The following is a 21124-nucleotide window of genomic DNA, read 5'->3' on the forward strand; positions in this document are numbered from 1 at the left end:
ATAGGAATAAAATTGTTCATTGGACCAATTTTAATGAATTTTTTATTAATACCAATGAATACTTTTATTGTATTTACGTACATTTTTGGTTCAGTGTATTAAGCAAAAATCTATAAATTGTATTCCGATACGCACGTTTATTTGTGCTAAAAGAAGATTCACTGAATCAATCTATGAGTAAAAAAATCATAAAAGAAAGAATAAAACGTTGACCGGTTAATGCAACCGGATTGTATTAAAATTGATGACAGCGAAGCATTCTGATGTAAAGAATGATAGTGTAAGTTAAACTTATTGTTAGCTTCTTTGAATAAAAACTACATTTCAGAAAAAAAAACCGGAGAAAGGAGGAGAAAGCACATGGACATCAGCATTGTCTACGTGAATTACATTGTCTATGTTGGTTACGGATAAACAGACAGTGCATAAAGTCTATACTTAGGCTATTGCTATCTACGCGTAGACGCCCACTGATATTCTCCTTTCATTTCGCGGCGCGTACGTACGCACGCCGCCACCGCCACGTTAATTATCGGTACAACATTCAATCCGCAGGCGAGCCGTGGCAATGAGTCACTTTAAACTAGAGGGAATTAGACAAGTTGGCACAGCCGTTAGAAAGTGGCCGCGTGCTAGTGCCGCTCTGAAAATATTTGTTGATCGGTCAGGTTGCCGGATATAAAGCAGCGCAACGTCAGCAGTACCTACGCTGAATCATCAGAGATTTCAATCAAACGAAATTTATTCCTATAGAGTTATAGAATGCCTCGGATTTACCTCCTATCGGATTTACGTATCGTTTTTCTATCCAAAATCATGGATTCCTCGATTCATTTATAATTCGTGGCAAAACAAACTAAATTTTATTTCAAATTATTAAATCCTATGTACTTAGAGAAATTTTATAAAAGGTATAATTATAAGTGTATTTGATAAAAAATTAAAAGCTTTAGTAAAATACACGGAAAAAAAAGATTAGTTGCAGCAGCAAAAATTTGCGAGTGGTAGCTAAATTCCAGTCGTAACATATGGATACCTAACGTCATATCTACGAGGTCTAATTTCCATTAGCTGTGAGGCCTAAATATTGTCATTGTAACAAACAAGCATTTCGCTATTATGTCGATCTATTGATCATTGCAGCAAACGTTTTCTGTGTAGCAGACAATTTGGTAGCAAATACAGTTTCAGCAAACCATATTTAGCTGTGGTAGAGACAATTTTCTTTTACACTGACATATCCGATAATTATGACAACTAACTTCATGCTGCTAAATAAATTGATCTGTAACAGACATGCATACTTTGCTATCACGTCCTTATATTAACTACATGAGCAAATTCTTTGTATGTATTAGCAAATTTCATAACTATAGTAGCTAATGCAATTTCAGCTAACAGAATTAGCTGTAACCAGCAACATTTTTTTTTCTGTGTAGAAATGTATTGTAAATAAAAAGTCAAATTTTGTCTTCTATTTTCATGTATGTTAGCTAATGCAATTTCAGCTAACAGAATTAGCTGTAACCAGCAACATTTTTTTTTTCTGTGTAGAAATGTATTGTAAATAAAAAGTCAAATTTTGTCTTCTATTTTCATGTAATCTTTACGTTAAAAAAAAGTTTCATCCAACATATAAGGTGTATTTAGACTGATACTTATCCGCTTTTACAGTTAATAATTAACAATCCGCGATTCTATATTCAAGATCGTCTTAAATATGATTTCAAGACACTTTATAGTCATGAAATTTTAAGACACATATGTGACCAAAGAAAGATAATTAAATACAAAATCGGATTATAAATGCATTTAGAGATTGGAAATTTGTTCTAATTAATAACTAGCTTTCGCATGCATATGAATTTTAAATGCTGTTAAAGTTCGTCATAAAGTTTATTAAAATTTCATCTGATATTTCTGATATAATATCCTTATATGCTGTAACAGATTTATAGTCTACATTTTTATGTTCCCCTATAAAAGAGTAGCAAGTTGAAGGTAGAGAAAGCGAGCGTTCCAAGTGTCTATCAATATTTTTCTCAACACACTCAAGGAAATAAAAACATAATCTCTTCCTCATCTCATTAATTATACTGCAATAGAAAATATATTAAGATGTACACGGTACGATTTATGATGAGGTCCGTAATTAATCTGTTATTTAACTGTCCGCAACACTTCGAGAAAGAAAGAAGACATCTGATGCCAGGATCTCACCATACGGTATACATTACATTCTATTGCGCTTGCAGATGTGCACATTCGCACACTAATCGTGACGTAAGCGATGACGATGTTTGTGCGATGCTTAATTAATGTGGACATTTGACCTTGTCTTAATATGATTACTCTTTCACTTATGCTTATTTTTATCTCTTCCAGTCTAAATTAATGTATCAAATAATAAATATATTTCACTGATTTTATTAACATGCAAATATTATAATCAAAACTTAATGATCTTAATAAAACAACATTTTGTACAATCATGTACTCTTGAGTAAATTAAAAAAGAAAAATCCTAGCTTGCTCCTAAAAGTATAACCGATTGCTTAATAATCAGCAAATGTTCACAGTTAACGAGTAACGTTATGTAACAGATCATAAATAAGAAAAAGTAGTAAAGTCCACGCGAGTCTGTAATCGCTGAAACGTGCTAATCCGTAGTGCCGCGGGAATATTGCAAGACCGCAATGCTTCTCGCGGTGAGAGCGTAGCGAAGTAAATAACAGTGAGAAAGGAAAAGATGCGAACTCACCCATCGCCATCGAGAGTGATAGCGGTGTCTGCCAAAACTCGGAGCACGAGACCAACGGTCGCCCTGGCGTGGCAATCGATACCGAGGAGACAACTCTCTTCGGCGTCCTGCCTTCCCGTGCAGGAAACGACGACGAGATATCGCGTCCTTCCTGGATGCACCGACTCCAGTTTCACGGCCTGAAAGAAAGACATGAGGAAATCTCCGATTACTCGTGGCATAACTTGTAAAAGCTCGCAGATGGATATTTAAACGCCACTTACAAATGAAGACCGATTTGTAAGCTTACCTAAGTTATTCGCCAATGTGCGTAAATTATCTCATTGTTAGATACTATATATTTAAAAATGTAATATAAAAATGTAATATAATGTGACAAATGTTTCTTGGAAATCCTATAAATTAACATTAGAACGGAAGAACAATTATTTTTCATTTATCTTACTATTTAAATGTTATATCGAAAATATTTCCAAGTCGAGTTATCATGTTTATTGACTTATATTTTTTCGGTAAAATTTCTACCGTATCTAAACATTATTTGCGAAGAGAAATATATCTGTTGAATGTCAGAATATGCATTAAATAATTTTAAAATATGGAAAAATCACTGTTAAGTATGCAAAAGAAGTACAGATCTTCTAAAAAAATAATTCTTAGAAATACAAGAAATTATGTAGCATCGTAGTACTCAATTGTAGCACCGTTTACTGATTTCTGTATGATGCTATAAAACACTGTCTTCCAGGGTTAACGACATTATAGGGAAGTAATGTTACGTAATACAAAACTCATTGGCTCCGCTTCCGTTCGACCGGCTGCTTCCTGTTTGTATCGATATCGGTATAATATAATACTATTTGCTTTTTTCATAAAAATAACGTACATATGATAATTGTATAAACAATATATGAGGAAATATAAGTAAATTGTCTATACAAGTCTCCGCGGTTGTTAGGTTATATCGTCGTTAAAAATATATCTTATCGCCTTATAATTATATTATTAATGCACTAACAAAAAAAAACTATATTCCAAGAATAAATCAGATATAGATAAATTCCCTATACAAGCCTTCGCGGTTGTTAGAGTGCGTTAATAATATATTTATAAAGCAAACAGATATAATTTGACAAACTGGAATGTACCACCATTTTTTAATAAGTCTAACAATTTCAATTGTAAATTATATCTTATCGGCGTATATGAATATATTATTAACGTACTAATAACCACGAAAGCTCATACAGACAATTTATCTATATCTAATTTAAATTAGATATAGGTAAATTGCCTGCATTTTTATTTATTAGTCGTTAAATCGTTTTTTTAGATACTGTTTATGTAAAAATTTTGATAAAAATATTATAATTTTTCGTCTTAATAAAATAATACGAATAATTAAATTTCCATAACATATATATGACATCAGGATAACGAATATTTTGAGATTCTTGACACCGTACATATATTTTAATATTATACGATTTAATATTAACAAAGTAGTTTTGTAGCTCTAAAAATAATATTAAATCGTATAATATTAAAATATATGTACGGTACAAAGAATTTCAAAATATTCGTTATTCTGATATCATATGTTATGGAAATTTAATTATCCGTATTGTTTTATTAAAATGAAAAATTATTTGTATCAAAATTTTTGCATAAACAGTATCACAAAAAAGAATTTAACGACTAATGAATAAAAATCTTAAAAGAAATGTTTTGTGATAATGTTTTCATTACATATGTTGTAACATATGTTGTAATAATAATAGTATCATTTTATAATATATATTATAAAATAATACTATTATTATTACAAAAACGTTAGATTAAATATGCTAAAAGTATATTGATTTCTTATTCGCAATATTTAGTATTTCTATAGATGTCTCGTATATATAAATTAGAATTAATAAGAGAAATTAATGTATAAGGGTTAAACGGGGATTGATTAAGCAGCAAACATACTCTTGTACTAGAAGTTCCAGGATGAAACTCCACGAGAGAATTCTCGACAGTAACGATCAGGTAGAATGTTCACAATAATTCGCTCGCTCGATTAAACGCGAACGTATCATTCGCAGTGATCTCTACTTTGAAACGGTTAAACACGTTTCCGCCACGAACGATGCGTTCGATGCTCCCACAGGTAGACTGTTTAATTACTTTCACCGCTCCATCTCTTATCTCGAATCAGTGAGAATTCAACTTAGCTACCGTGGATCGAGAGAGCAGCGGGTAAGGAAACGACACGAATTACAAGAAATCACACGCGTGAATGAATGTAAAAAGGAGCAGCAGCGATGCCCCGATCTTGATTATCTTGGTCCACGAGCGTACCGGAGTTTGCCGATTACGGAGCACGTCCATTTTTATGAGTTGATCGCGACTCGATTGCAACTGTTGCTGCAAATACAACGACTGGAACAGGCCCTCGAGTGCAGGAGCGTCGGGCCATGCATTTTCGCGGCATGTGATGTGGCAATTAACGCTTCCGCACTCCTTAGAAAGAATTCCAACCGCGATAACAGACCGGATTTTGTTTAGTGATTATATCGCGGGCGCGCTCGCGGCAAATACGCTTTTTCTCGTTCAGAGGAAAAATGACACGCGTATTAATCGCGTACCCGGTGCATTTGCGCGTAACGCATTTGCAGGCGTTAATAAATGATGAATGCAGAACCGCACTCGGAGTTAATTAAGTTTCAAATATCAATACTCGTAACGAGAATAATTTAGTGTGTTCCTGGGAGAGATTTGGAGCAAAAAGAAGAAAATACTGAGAGAGATACTTATCCTTTTACTCTCCTAATCAAGAATAAATGATTGTAATTACTTACAAATTCCAAGTAATTTTATTGGCATACTTTCCATATCATTATGCCTTGTATTCTATTTTCTAATTATTCTGAACATAATATACCTAAATATTAATGTATAAGTATAATATTAATGACATAAAAATTAAAATATTATTTAATTAAAGAGATTATGTATTCTTAAATGTTTTAAATAAAATTCTTAATCAATATTATGTATCTGAAACGTTATTTAATAATAAATACAAAAAATATTCTTCAAAAAATCAATCATGATTAAGTTTTATCGATAATATACTTCCCGCCGTAGAAACAATTTCATTTTAATATGCTTAGAAGTAGTATTGTATTTAATATTAGAACTATAATTTAATATACACTTTTAATATTTCGATCATTTTGTATTTTTGATTTACGATAATATAAATATAAAAATTGAAATGTTTTAAAACATAATTATGAATATACTGAAGAACCTCAACGATATATTGCAAATGCAAAGATAACAACTAAAGAAAAATAAGAGTATTCGAATATAAATAAAATATATAGACGATAAGAAGAATAAAAAATATAAAGTATAAAGCCTCGGTAAAAGTCTAAAGGCTTAGGACGCTCGCACGGAATGCAAGAGATCCGGGTTCGACTGCCGGCCGAGGTAATATTTTTCGCAATAATAATTAATTATTTGTAGATTTTAATATGTCATTCAACATTATTAAGATCGTTTCGAAGATGCGAATAAGCATCAAAAATTTGTTAAATTGCTAGTCAGTTTAATCCGTGATATTACTGCGGTAGTTTAATAGAGTTAGCGTTTTAAGACCAAAAAATCATTTCTGGGGACTACACACATAGTATATAAATTCACATAAGAATCATACAAGCATTAAGATCCAGCTAGACCGTTTAGGCGTTGATTTCTATAGTTTGTGTTATCACATACACGGTTCTATAATATATTATATTGTTAAAGTATAAAAATTTTATTAAACAAGAATTTCAAAGCAAGAATTATAAAAATTCCCTCAACACTACGTCTTATACTTCTTGTCTATGATTAAGAAAATTATCGACACTAATTCTGGTACATTGATTATTCACAATCCTAATCAACATGCATCTCTCAACACAGCTGCAGAAGATTTCTCGTTTCAATGATTATGCACAGTCTTAATCAACATGCAGCTTTCAGCAGAGCTGTAGATTTCTCATTTCTATTCGTAAGAAGGAAGTAGCCCCTTAGTGCATAGGACACGATAACCGTAGTCACGATTTGTCGCTGAACCGTTTCGCTTGTTCCGCCATCAATCATCGAGTGGAACGATTTCCCGATCGCGATTAATAACGCCATGATTACATGATCCGCTCATCCGTACGCAAGCCTGCTTCGGAAGGAGACACGCCACGAAATCGCAAAAAAGATTCCCAGAGAGTCCAAGAGAGTGGGAAAACGGCGAAAGTCTTGACTAAGAATCTAGCAGAAAGGGAAAGTCTTCAATATAAAAGTCGTCCTTCCGATAAACGCTAATTTTAAGTGATAATAATTATTAATTAGAAAATGTTTCTCGTACGCTGACCCGACGTTATTTGTGAGACTCGAAAGCTTCACTTTCATTAATATTGTAGCCGAAACGATCCATCGCGAGTGCACTTAGTCCTCGCAAATCGCTTGATAAGAATTGCATAAGGCCACGGCGTCATAATTCGGCGTCGACTTAGCTTTAAATACCGGCGATGGCGTAACGCAGACACTCGGATGTATCATGTAGAATACTTGCATTCCCGGGCCTGCAATTATACGTCGTTAACCTCAATGAATAAATAATTACCTAATCTACAGTCCTTATGAGACGCATAAACCACGCGTTCCTTCCATAATTGTGATAATCATCAGTGACGAGCGACAGAATGAATAAAATTAAAACATTATTCTTGTATGGTTGAAAGTATTCGTTGCGAATATGTTTAGAGCTGTGTTTAGAATAAGAGATCTCTTGCAACAAAAATTTCTTGATTTGTAAAACCACTTAACTCTTGCTAGAAACTGATGCAGCAATCGATCTAAATAAATAATAATGCAATTTAGTTTATCGATATATATCTCACATTTACAATTTATTTTACTCTGTAATTAAAATTTAACTAGGATACAATTTAGGTCAGTTTTATTTTTACATTTGTAATTATACAGTAAATTAAATTTACAATTTTCTAAAATAAGAAATAATGCTAGCTAAAAAATTAGAGAAATGATAACGTATCATTAAATATTTCTTCACTTGGACTATATAATTGCACAATTAAAGACGGGAAAGTTCATTATTTCTTCGAGTAAAAAATTTGAAATTGATATCATCTCCTTTTCATATAAACGTACTGATTATAAACGATCACATTAGGTGCTGTTTTTAATTAGTCGTAGAGCTTGAAGCCGCATCGCACACAATTTCTCAATTTGCTTGCCTGGCATTTCTCTACGCACGCATTTAAGTTGGTTGTTATGACCGAATGATCAACTACACGGAGCGAGTAACGGGCTCTGTCCATCAATCACATATAATACACTCGATGGTGCAAAAAGATCGAATATCAAACCAACCTAGAATTAACACGATTTGATTCAACTCACAGTTGTTGCTATATTGAGCAATTGAAATCAGAAACTTTCAAATGTCAAATTAAAACGATACTAAATTATTTATGATTATAAAGAACTGCACAAAAAATAAAAGATATTGACGCAAACTGTTATTTATTTAAATAAAAGAGATATTAATTTATTATTTCTTTAATTCAACAAATCAATCAATTTGCTAATTTTAAAATAAATAATTTATATAAAATATATGAATCTTTTTTAATTGCAATAAAAAAATTACTTAAATTTATCTGGAATATTATTAATAATGTAATAATATACTATCATGTTATCACTAGATATTTTTTTTTAATTTTGTATAAAATATGCAGTTAATCGCAAAAAAATAATCAGATTTACTTTTATCCATGAAGAGATCAGAAGTGTGATAATATACAATTGATCCCATTTGAAAGATTTTGTGACAATTTTTTTTACAATAACACAAATATATCCCTAGTGAAGAATTAACGATAAATTCATATCTAATATGTAAAGGAAAAGTTTTATTTTCTAGGCTTATTCAAATTCTCCATTTTCAGTTAAAACGCGCATCTCGCAAAGATCTTAGTCCAAAGCGAAAGTATTCTAAATTAGTGGATAGCTCATGGAACGACATGAAACTAAACGACATAATATCAAGATCTTGATGACAAAATAACACGCGGTCACATAGCGAATAATTAGAATCCTCGCCGCGGTTGACAATTACGCCTTAATAACGCGCTGTATCGACACATTATATTATACTCTTTTCATCACCTAAAAAAAAAATTAAAACGCTCAAGCATCAGGAATAAGAGTAAATCACTTCTCGGCATGCGATGTTTATGGGTTATTTCGCGTTTCTTCTAATATTTTCGATTGTGGTGAATATCGAGTTGCTCTTTTCATTTATAAATTTTTTGGATTTTTTTAAGATCTTCACACTCTTCATTGATATCAAATTTAATTCCATATTATATATTTTATCCTATAGTTGTTATAATTTCAACATTCAAAAAAATTTATTAATTAAGAGAGAGCGTTAAAATAATTTGAGAAAGTTATAAAATAAAATTTTCCTAAGATTAACTAAAGAATAAGGTCTTCTATAATTAACTTGCAGTTTCGAGAATCTTAGTTCGCTGAAGTTTCTTCAATCCTTATGCCATTAAAATTAGAATTCGACGCTGCATAATTCCCGCAGAGGCAAAATTGAGATAAAAGGGAAAATGATATATGTGGTATGCTCTGCATAAGCATGGCGTACCAGAAGATATATCGAACACGTGTCAGCGTATACGATCCGAGATACGAGATTGCGAGAGACTCTCAATGTATGCCATTAGACTTAGAAATCGTGTCTCAATTCATCGAATCGCGATGGAAAGGACGAGACTAAAAAGCGAATAACGATCAAATTTTCATTATCCAACAATATGTTGCAATAATTTCGCTTCGGCTAATCGCTTCGTACAGATTTAAAACTACGATATTTAATGAATATTTGAGTTTGAAATGCATCATATAAAATATATAGACATATAACTAATAGGATAAAGCGGAGCTTTTTCGTCCATTTCTCACGATAATGTTTACACTGAGAGAAAAATGTTTTGTATTTGTAACTATTATAATATATAATATAATTATATATTACTATAATTATAATTATTACTGATATAATAATAATAACAGTAACTATGTATATAGTTCTAGCAACAAATGTATATAGTTGGTAACCTAAAATGACTGTAATTATAGTTATTATAACCATAATAAAATACGGTTGTCCCAAAATATAACTATAAAATTGTAGTCACTTGAATCATTTTTGTTGTAATTTCAACTATTTTATAGTTTTAATAACTATAATTATAGTCATTTTAGGTTGCCCCAACTATATACATTTGTTGCTAGAACTATATACATAGTTACTGTTATTATTATTATATCAGTAATAATTGTAGTAATATATAATTATAGTTGTAAATACAAAACATTTTTCTCTCAGTGTACGTTTCTGAACAGCACGTATCGAATATTTAAAGGTCATTTTTACTCTCAAGGAGCTATCATGATTGTATAATGTAATTGTTAGCACATCATTGCAAAGATATTGTTTGCCGTTGTAAATTTTCATATTACGTTATATTTGAAACTAACGAAATAACTCCACCCTACCTTATATAAAATTACAAAATATAATTTTTTATGTTAGGTGTTAATCATATACATAAACATTAAATTGATATCGCTAAGGTAAAATTCACTACAAGTAAAATTAAATTAGTTGATATTTTTAGCAAATAATCTTTATGAATTATTAAATCGACAAAAAGAATCGTTATATAAATTAAAATTTATTAAAAATTACATATAGTTTTTCTGCACGCATTACATGCTTCGATCGTTATCTTTGAAGATTAATAACACTGCCTTACTGGTTTAATAATAATATTCATTTTATATAATAGTAACAATTTTAAAAACTCATACTCACATTATTTAAACTCAATTAATTATACATTTAAACAAGAAATAATTTAAAATCAAGGATTACCACAAATCAAGACAGCTGAGAATCACTGATCTTCCTAACTAAAGGAACAAGTATCTCGATATCATACGATTTTATTTAGGTCACGTGGCGCCAAAATTACAACCCATCGTAACTGCGTGCTCTATCTCGGGGGGCCAGATCCAGCCTTTCAATCTCTCAGAAGTTTCTCGCTACAACGACGAGATAATCGTTATCGAAAGTTGAAAAGGATCCTAAAGGAGGATTATACGAGAGGAAGAGTCTGATACGCCCGGGGCATAACTCGTAGTTAAGGGGACGATAACATCAGCCAGACGGTCATTTCTCCTGCTGCTCTCAGTCTGTGTATGCAGTGCACCGAAGAAAGGTACAGGCTGCGAAAGAACGCACCTACGAATATATTCCCGGACGTTTTTCGCGGGAGCGACCTTGAAGAAGGAGATGCGGGATTAACGCGAGTTGGATTAACCAAGGTCGCGTTCGCCATTGCGTTCCAAATGATCTCATGGGTGTTTCTTCTTAGGCGAAATTAAATTTACGTTAATGGTCATTCATCGTGTGATAGAATACAGATTTTTGTTATTCAATATTTAAACAGTACTAAGAGCATCTACCTGAATAATGCTCTTTATCCTTTTTTAATTCATTATCTTAATTATAAATACTTTCTAAACATTAAACATCATTAAAGTTAACATCATTAAAGTATTAAACATTATTTAATAATTATACTTGTATACTTATAAAATTGAGGGAAATTAACCCAGATACGAACGATCCACTAATGTATTTACAGTAAAGGATCGGAAAATCATCATGTGTATTAAGGGTTAATTTATTTATAAAACGCCAGACGCGCGTGTACAGATAATTATTTCATGATCTCTTTGCAATATATTCAAATTTATGATTGATATTCCAATCGACCCACTCGCTTGGTTAAACGATATAAGACTTCAAACGAATAATAATTTACTTCAAATAAAATTACATTTATAGTCATATTTTACATATCGTTTTGAGACGTCCAAGATAAACGAATCTAACATTACTTAACTCGGAGCAAATGCAAATCGACAGACATTTGTTTGTGTCAAAAACCAGGTTGCTCGATTTAAACCTAACTGATATCTTAACCGATTCTCCAAGCCACGGAGATCCCACGAGAGGCGTCGCGAAAGGCCACCACCGTGAAAGTGTTTCGCGATCGTGTCCCGATCAACCATGTCGGCATTCGCGAACGCCGCGTGTAGGCAGCATAGTAAGATACAACATCAACCGCATCTACGAACGAAAGCGAATCGCACGAGAGATGCGAGAGACGGCGATTTTCTCATCGGCAGTCGGCTCCTCCTCTCGACTGCAGCGATAATAATTCAGCCATGAGACGTAATGAAATGTTGGAATAAGATAAAAGATCGGTAGGGAGATTTGATCTTAAGAAAACGGAGATAAGTGACGCTTCATCGGAATTTATAGAAGTGAAGCTCGATGTTGCAATAGAAATATAAGATACGATAAACTATGTAACATGTACGCTATTTGAGACTATCAGTTGGACATTGATTGTTTCTTGCTGTACTAGATATCAAAAGAGCAAAATAACTCAATCCCTCGAATTAAATAACATTTTGTTATTTTTAATTTCCACATACACGTAAAAAAATGCAAATCAATTCATTTCTATGATTGGTTTCAAAGTAAACAACGTCTATATCAACGTATGCACTTACAAGTTAGTAAATAACAAACCAAATTTAAGACTTTAATACAATTTATTGAGTTAAATTGTTTACTTCCATTGTTTTAATTAACGACATATTGGGTAGGAGCAGTGGCGACCCATAAAAATAATTAAAAATAACTCTAATTGGACATACATAATTCAATATTATAAATTGAACCTATTTTGTTTGTGTGATTACTAAATCTTATGTACTTAATGAACTGCACATTTTTTTAGGTTTGTGGTATAACATAATTATAGACTTCGTATATATTTTTATATATTATATTATATTTTATAAAATTATATTAAAATTTTTAAGAATTGATATTTTTAAGAGAATAAATATTTTTATTAGTGTATTATAAAAAAGAAAAGATAAAATTAACTGAACTCCACCAACTTAAATCGAAGTCTGTCAACTTTTGTCGCGCTCTTTAGAATTCAATCCATCATTTAGAGGCGACGAGTCCTCGACAGCAGATGGGACGAGTCTTCTCAGCATCCGGACGACCTTGAGGAGGTTCTCCGAGAGCATAGCGTAGACAGTAGGCGGCCTGTGCGACGTTCCATTCCTTTCTGTGCGTGCATACGTGCGTACGTTCTAGTACGTGGCTTTATCGATCAGTCGTGGCCCTTCGTTGTATTATGAAGAGACACGTCGAATGCAGCAGCAGCGTTTATGACGAGCGATGATGACTCAACGAGTTGTCGCGTGCACTGCGTTGCTATCAGGCAACCAAATACGGTCTTCCCCGTTGGTGTTCCTGGACCAAACCGCCGATCGGTGACATTGATGCGTTCGAGGCCGCCATGAATAAAACCATTTCGTTATCTACGTGTATACAAGTATGATGGAGATCGAGATCACCGTCAATTGTGATGCTAACCTCAAACGTTCGTCTCGTGTTTCTTTCCAATCGTTTTCAGTTTCCTTTCACGCTGTGCTGAACCGATGAACTGATCAAACGAGCACTTTTAGATTGCTTCATCAGAAGATATCATGATAAATAAAATATATATATGCAAATACATACTCTGCGATCTATAATTGTGTCGTCATCCGTAAGCATAGAAAATGTGCAATTTATGCAAAACTAGTCTCAGAATAACAGATATCAACTGAGGTATATTCTCTTGAGAAATAGTTTCAATTATTTCATATTATATATTTCTTGATAAGAAATACTTTATTCATACTATAAAAATTATTTGATATTTTATAATAAAATAATCGTTTTTTTATTTATGTTTAACATATCGCAATAAAAATTTTTTTAATTAATTTTTAAAACATTATTACATTATTATATCAAATATAAAACGTTAAAATGCATAATATAAATGTGCCTACCAAATGAGCTTCATAAAACATTAGTTTTAATTTTAAAAATTTAAGAAATTTTAATATGCATTTTTGTACATTGATACTGAAAATTATTAAAAAATTTTGTTATTTAAATTAAAATAGCTGTAAAAAAGATATTTCTTTTGTGATATCTAAATGACATTTACATTTACATTTTATACTAAATGTTAGATAATGATTTAAAATAGAAATACAGAGAAAGGAGATATTCTGTTGCTTTTAGACAAATAAAACGCCAACTATACAAAATTAGTAGTTAAAAAACATATTACGTTGTCATTCTAGAAAATTAAAAAATTTGTTTAGACTCTCAATCATTTTCTGGAGCTATAAGAAAAATAAACTATATATTTATATTTAAAACGTTGACGGTAATTAACGTAAGGTTTGGTTTGTTCTTGTAATATCTAAGAAAAATTAAATTCATTGTCAAATTAAATAAATCAATCCACAATAAAAATTCTGATATGATAGGTAGAAAAAATAAATCTATTTTTTTGTTTAAAATATTGCTTTGATGCAAAACAGCACGCGATTCCATACAGTATATACGAATAAACAGGACAAAAGGATTCTTATATTTCAGATAGTAAAACCAGATCTTTGCTGTAAATAAACTTTTTTAAAGACACAAGCAAAGCGATTAATTCGCAAGTCTCTCCACGCTCAGTAACGAACGACGTAAAACATCGGTTTCTATCAAGAGTTTCCTGTTCCGGTTAAACGTGGCTAAATACGCGTTCTCTCAGAGATAGTTTATTATTGCAAAAGAAAAATAATAGAAACGTGCCGTTGAAAGGTTCTCATTAGCTCAACAGGAAATGATTTTGGTAAAAAGAAAAAACCTTGTTCCTATAAGCGCGCAGTTTTATGTAGTTAAATTGTGTATATTTCATATTAAACAAGTTTATATTTACAGAAAACGGAAGTAAATATCGAAAAACATTTTTAAATATAGAAAGTAAGTTATGAAAGGATGCACTGTGAAAGGTCATTGACCACACGGAGAGAATTTTTTCTTAGAATTTACCCTGAAAATATGATAGTTGTGGGACAACATTGTATTTCGAAGAATTTAAATATAAATCTCTCTCATTCATTAATAAAACTACAATAAAGTATAAAATAAGTTTGATCAATTTTACTAAAGTGCATGATAAAAATCTTTAAAATATTGTATTGTACCACAATCACCATATTTTCAGGGTAAATTTCAAAAGAAAATTCTCTCCGTGCACATTGCTCACTCACATAACGCTGCTTTTTTCCTTTATAGAGATAGTCATTCAATATTGAATCTTACCTCGAAATTTAAATTTATTCCAAAAATGATGATATAAAATTCTAAATAGCATTATTTGCGTATATAATAATAACGTAATATACCAAAAATTTGTTTATCTCATATCGTTTTCCACAATGCATAATAAATCTTCATTTGTCGCATTAAGAATTTTATACATTTACGTTGTTAGAGTAACATAATTAAAATACTAGTAAAAATTTTAGTCGCAGTTAAAAAGCTAAAGAAAATTAAAAACCAATTAAAGAGAAATTAATAAATAATATTGAACTAATGTAACTATATATGAAAATATACATATGTATCTCTACGAGATATATTATAGACACAATATAGAAGTATTATATTTTGTAGGAAGATTCTGAGTGTCTCACATAACGCTAGTAATGCTCGCGAGCACCATTTATCCTTATTTAAGGACAAATTGTACATTTGATATAGAACAAGAATAAAATAATTCCAAGAACGTTATGAACGTCAAATGGACACAGCCTCTATTATTAACTTTCAAGGAGATTAATATATACTACAGTCTTCTCCACGTGCACAGTTATCAGAATAATGCGCGTAACAATGCAATAATCGACCCTATCGGCCTTGTAACTGTCCGTCGCGAAATTCAATTTATCTCGGACCACCCGGTAGCGATTATCCACTTACAAGTCCTTCTATTGTCTGTCGTGCCAATTCGTCAGTAAAATTTTATACACACAATCGTCTTTAAATAATCGCCTTAAAACGATTTAAGGAAAATGCTGTTAAGTAAAAATAAACTGAGATGTGTTTAAACACAAATACGAGAAAATAAAGCCATTTTTGCGATCAAAGTATTGTAAATCGTATATAAATATATAAATACAATTATTACAATCAGGTCTATAGACTGTGCCGATACGGTTTGTCAGAAAACGTAATCATAAATTAAAATAACTTCACAATTAAATTAATTAATTATCGATAACAATGCTACTAGCATCCTAAAAACCTTTAAGGAAATCTTTTCGATGTCAATCAAAAAGTTCATCGAGATAATGGAGAATCCCCAAACTCAGCGAAAGCTTAAACTTTCCCATGGCTATCCGATTACTTGCTGCAAGGCGAGTTTGGATTTGCGTCATTGGTTTACCGCAGGCGCCCGTTCGCGTTTCCAAACGACGAGCTCGAGAGAAAGAACAGAATCTCCGATTAGCATAGGTTTACGAAACCGAAGCCTATGAATTTATTTTTCAATGCGGAAGAAATCTTGTGAGAGAAAAAGGCATCGTCTTAAAATCACAAACATAATTTACTCTCACAATCAGTTATACTCTCAAACATTTATCTATACGTATTTAACTAGAATTTAAGAATCGTAAATAAAATACAAAAAAGATTTCTATATAACACCACATCGTGTATAAAAACTTTTATAATACTTAAAAGTGATAAAGCATCAATTTAAATTTCCAAATTTCAAATTCAATAGATGGCTAATAATTATAGTTAAATATTTAAATCAAATAATCAAATAGAAATTGGAATATAAAAATAATCAAAATAATCAAATAAAAAAAAACCCACTATTCTGGATATTACAGATTCACTAAGAATAAAGTTATGTGAGCTTTGTTAAAATTATTGTTAATAAAAGGAATAGAAAGGAGTCGATTAAAGATCATCAGTTGACTGTTTCGAAAGTAAAGCGACTGGACGTCACATATAAGTTGATAGTTCCTCACTTGCTTTGGTTTACTCCAACTTGTTACATAATTAGAAGCGAATATATTCTTTTACTATATTAACACACACACACACACACACAAAGAATAAGATTTGAAATATATTTCATATTGACAACATTTTTAAAGTTTTCAGTAGATTTAAAGGAATAATATGTCATCATTGGGAGGGGGGGGGCAAGCAAAAACATTTAATTGTAATCTTTGTGTATTTTTTGTTTAGTTTTATTTAAATAGAAAAGATTACGTTAATATCGCGCCAAATAAATTTAGCGATTACTTATAAGTAATAAATAAAATCGATTAAAAAATTGATGTAACTATAGTTATACATCAATTTTTTAATCGATTTTATTTAAAAAATGCCAATGTTATATCCAGAGCTTTACATTAAAACTATGATATAATATATTATAGGACCGCGTATATGTGATAACACAAACTATAAAAATCAAAGCATTAAACGGTTTAACTGGATTTTAATGCTTGTATGATTCTTGTATGAATTTATGTACTACGTGTGTAGTCTCCAGAAACGCGCGTCGAAATGATTTTTCGGTCTTGAAACGCTAACTCTATTAAACTATCGCAATAATATCACGAGTTAAACTGATTAGCAACTATTGTCTCGGTAGTCTAAAGACTTAGGACGCTCGCACGGAATGCAAAAGATCCAGGTTCGACTTCCGGCCGAGGTAATATTTTTCGTAATAACAATTAATTATTTACAGATAAATATGTTATTCAACATTATTAAGATTGTTTCGAAGATGCAAATAAGCATCAAAAATTTGTTAAATTGCTAGTCAATTTAACTCGTGATATTACTGATGCGGTAGTTTAATAGAGTTAGCGTTTCAAAACCGAAAAATCATTTCGGCGCGCGTTTCTGGAGACTACACACGTAGTATATAAATTCACGTAAGAATCATACAAGCATTAAGATCCAGCTCGTTTAAGGCTTTAATTTCTATAGTTTGTATTAAAACTACGGTAAATATTAATTTTAAATCAATACTTCATATATAATTTACAATTTTTGTATATTGTACTTTTCTAATATTAATATTTGTTGTACTCGATTCACTCTATAATATGATTGCTTGAGAGTTAAAGGGATGCTGGAGTCTTCTTTTTTACCGATAAAGCATGCGTTATGTTAAATGCAATATTCTACGAATTAGTTGCACAGAATAAAAATTCCTTCTCCACGATTGAAATATCCGTGCTAATGTACCTGCTCCTGGTGTGTTTTGTGTCCAAAGCTGAGAAAAATAATAAATTACAGATTTCTGTATCCATGTGCTATTAGCTCACCAAACATTTACTTCGTGAAAAAATTATATGCACGTTATATGTTCGAAATTAGGGCAGGAGCATATATAGAATAAAAATACGAATACAGTCATATCTTTAGAATTGAGTTTTGACGCCTAAATAAAAAGATAGTTGCATTCTACGAAATTGTGTGTCTAGCGCGTGAGAAATCAACGATGTGTGTTGTGTATGACAGTTTAGACTGTTTAACCATAAAACCTAGCAGTATTTTAGTTGATCTCTTTCTAAGAGATGGCGTTGCAATACGTTAGATAAGGACAGATGAATGCGTTTGAGCGAGACACAACGATATTTAATAAGTATAATAAATGAATGAAAGATATCACTATTGTCGAATTTGGAATTTAAAAAAGTCTGTACTATCGACCTTGATTAACTTCGACCGTCACTCCAGCATCCCCTTAACTGTGAGATAAAAGAATAAAACATCGTATAAGATATCATTTCTCTCACTTCACTGTTTTTTACTGTTGCATCTTTTCTGTACACTTGCTTCTAATTTTGTCCTATGTAAATCATTCTAATGTTCGGAAAGCGAGAGTAAAACAAGCAGCGGTTTAGTTGACAGCCTCAGTGAAAGCGCTTTCTGTGAGAATCAGGACCATTTTCATAAGTTTCCAAAGGAGATTCATGGTTCGTTAATTTGTCAAATTGCAGGTTGCGCGACCGCTGAACGAGTTCTCGGACAATGAGGTGAGATTAATGTCTTTTTGTAATCCCTTCTCATTGTTTCTGCGACGTGGTCGCACTAAACCAAACGTCACAGGATACCGCAAACTTTCATTCATTTAACATTGAATTCTACACTGGAAGAAAAGATTGGCTGCTGCAGCAAATTAGATGGTAAAATATTTTATCATCCAATTAAAATGCTATGCCATATATAATTTTTTATTACAGCAGCCAATTTTTGGTTGTGTTAGCCTATTCGCAATGTCAATATAGGATAGGCCAACACAACCAAAAATTGACTGCTGCAACCAATTAAAAATGCCATATTCAACCAATCATTTCTTTCAGTGTAAGATACCTAAAAAACAATTTCCCAGAATTTTATTTGTAAAAAAAACCATAAATTGAAAAATAATCTTAGAACTGCGAATCTTTAAATTTACTTCAAAAGATGGTAAAAGAATAAATCAACAGTCAAAAGCATTTGATGTCGATAATCATACATACTTTTGCATCATTATTATTCATAACGCAAGTTATTTGATGTTTAACTCGATTTAAGTTGACTGATGTCGGCTTCGACATTTTTATTACAGTGATAAAATACGCGCACACGTAATTAATTTGTCACGACGATATTTGTGCCATTGAGATAGTCCCCGTGCTAATCGTGCTAACTCGTGCCATTTGTTCGTTACACAACCATTGCGCGTACATAGCAGTTCCTGGGAACGAGATCTAACGTCATTTTTCACACCTGTACTACGACAAGTAGATCGTGCTTATTACATAGATTACATGGATAAGAAATGCAAGCAAGCAAGTAATAAATGATGTGAAGAAATATTAACAAAAAAAAAGGTTATCTGATATGATAATTCCAATCCTCGTTTTCGGTCTTATAAAATATTGCTTCTGCACTCAATTACATCTTTGCCAAACGAAGCGAAGCTTGGACATGACGCTTACTTTCCTGTCAGCCTTCGCTCGTTCTCGTTGAAATTAGGATCATTATTTACGCTTCGCACGATCAAGCAAAAAGAGCAATGCATAACGTGGTAATGAAATTCTATCCTTGTTCCAGCTCAGAAAAACGCAAAGAACTTGTATTGGGTTACGTATACATGTATATAATACATACAAATTTCTTTGATTTAAACATTATATTTTTTAAAATCAAATAAAATTTATTTGATTTGAAGAAATTACGTTCAAATCCAAGAAATGACGTTCAAATCATGATTTCTTGGATTTGAACATAATTTCTTTAAATCAAATAAATTTTATTTGATTTTATAAAATAACGTTTAAATAATGTTCAAAGAAATTTGTTCTTTAACCGTATAGCAAAGAAAATTTCTTTAATCGAAGCAACCCTTTCTCTGGATGTATGCATTAATATTAACTCAAATTGCAATCATGCATTTTAATAAAATCACTTATAAAATCATAAAGTTATTCTACATATATATTTTATGATAAAAATCAAACACACGCACATATATTTTACAACAAATGCATGGCGGCTATTCTATTAAATATCCAATATTTAAATTATATTGGTTATTTAATTTTATTTAAATTTCATTAAAATATTTATTTTGTATTCATATTTTTCTTTGTTCACTTCTTTTAATGTATATAATTTCTCTAATGTATAATATTTCAGTTGTAATAATTATTTGTAATAACTACAGACAACATATGATCGTCTAATAAAACAAATTATATTACATTTATGAATAATAAATAAATAAATTGCATAAAAGATGAGCGATAAATAATATTTTTATGTCCTACTGGATTTTTGATAAACGCAATCTGAACTCATCGAATATGTTTAAAAATACATTGCTCGGATATGTATAATCATTACATATATTTTATAAAATATTTAATTTGTTTACTCATCCAAATATATATAATTTGACGCGAATTAATCTCCAGAATTTACTACACAGATTTCTCTTTCTTCGATTACGCGCCTTCTCCTTCCAGAATCTTTTTGTTGAACTCGCCGCCGAATTGCCTCGCATAATCCTGATCACTTATTTTTACGCCACGATTATATCACGAAAAAAAAAACGCGCACTTGTTTTGACACGATATCGTATTATGCAAGCATCATGATGCGGTTAAAGTATCCTGTAATTTTTGTCAGTGAAAAAGAGACTCAGCAAGTTTCGCATGGCGCACTACTGTTTCGTTGTCGAAGCGATTAATACGTCGTGATGCAATGTTTAC

At 31.4% G+C, this 21124-nt stretch overlaps 1 protein-coding gene across 2 annotated transcripts in view; it reads right to left on the reverse strand.

Moving 5' to 3' along the window:
* Positions 1-21124, reverse strand: part of ssh (Protein phosphatase Slingshot) — a 161537-nt gene that overhangs the window by 44449 nt on the left and 95964 nt on the right. For both annotated transcript variants that reach the window (XM_018505741.1, XM_018505742.1), the window contains one exon: positions 2762-2940. In XM_018505741.1, coding sequence (XP_018361243.1) covers positions 2762-2940 — 179 coding nt within the window. The remainder of the gene's footprint in view (positions 1-2761; positions 2941-21124) is intronic.

Source organism: Trachymyrmex cornetzi, unplaced genomic scaffold (genome assembly GCF_001594075.2).
Source record: "Trachymyrmex cornetzi isolate Tcor2-1 unplaced genomic scaffold, Tcor1.1 scaffold210, whole genome shotgun sequence".
In the NCBI taxonomy this organism is placed as follows: domain Eukaryota; kingdom Metazoa; phylum Arthropoda; class Insecta; order Hymenoptera; family Formicidae; genus Trachymyrmex; species Trachymyrmex cornetzi.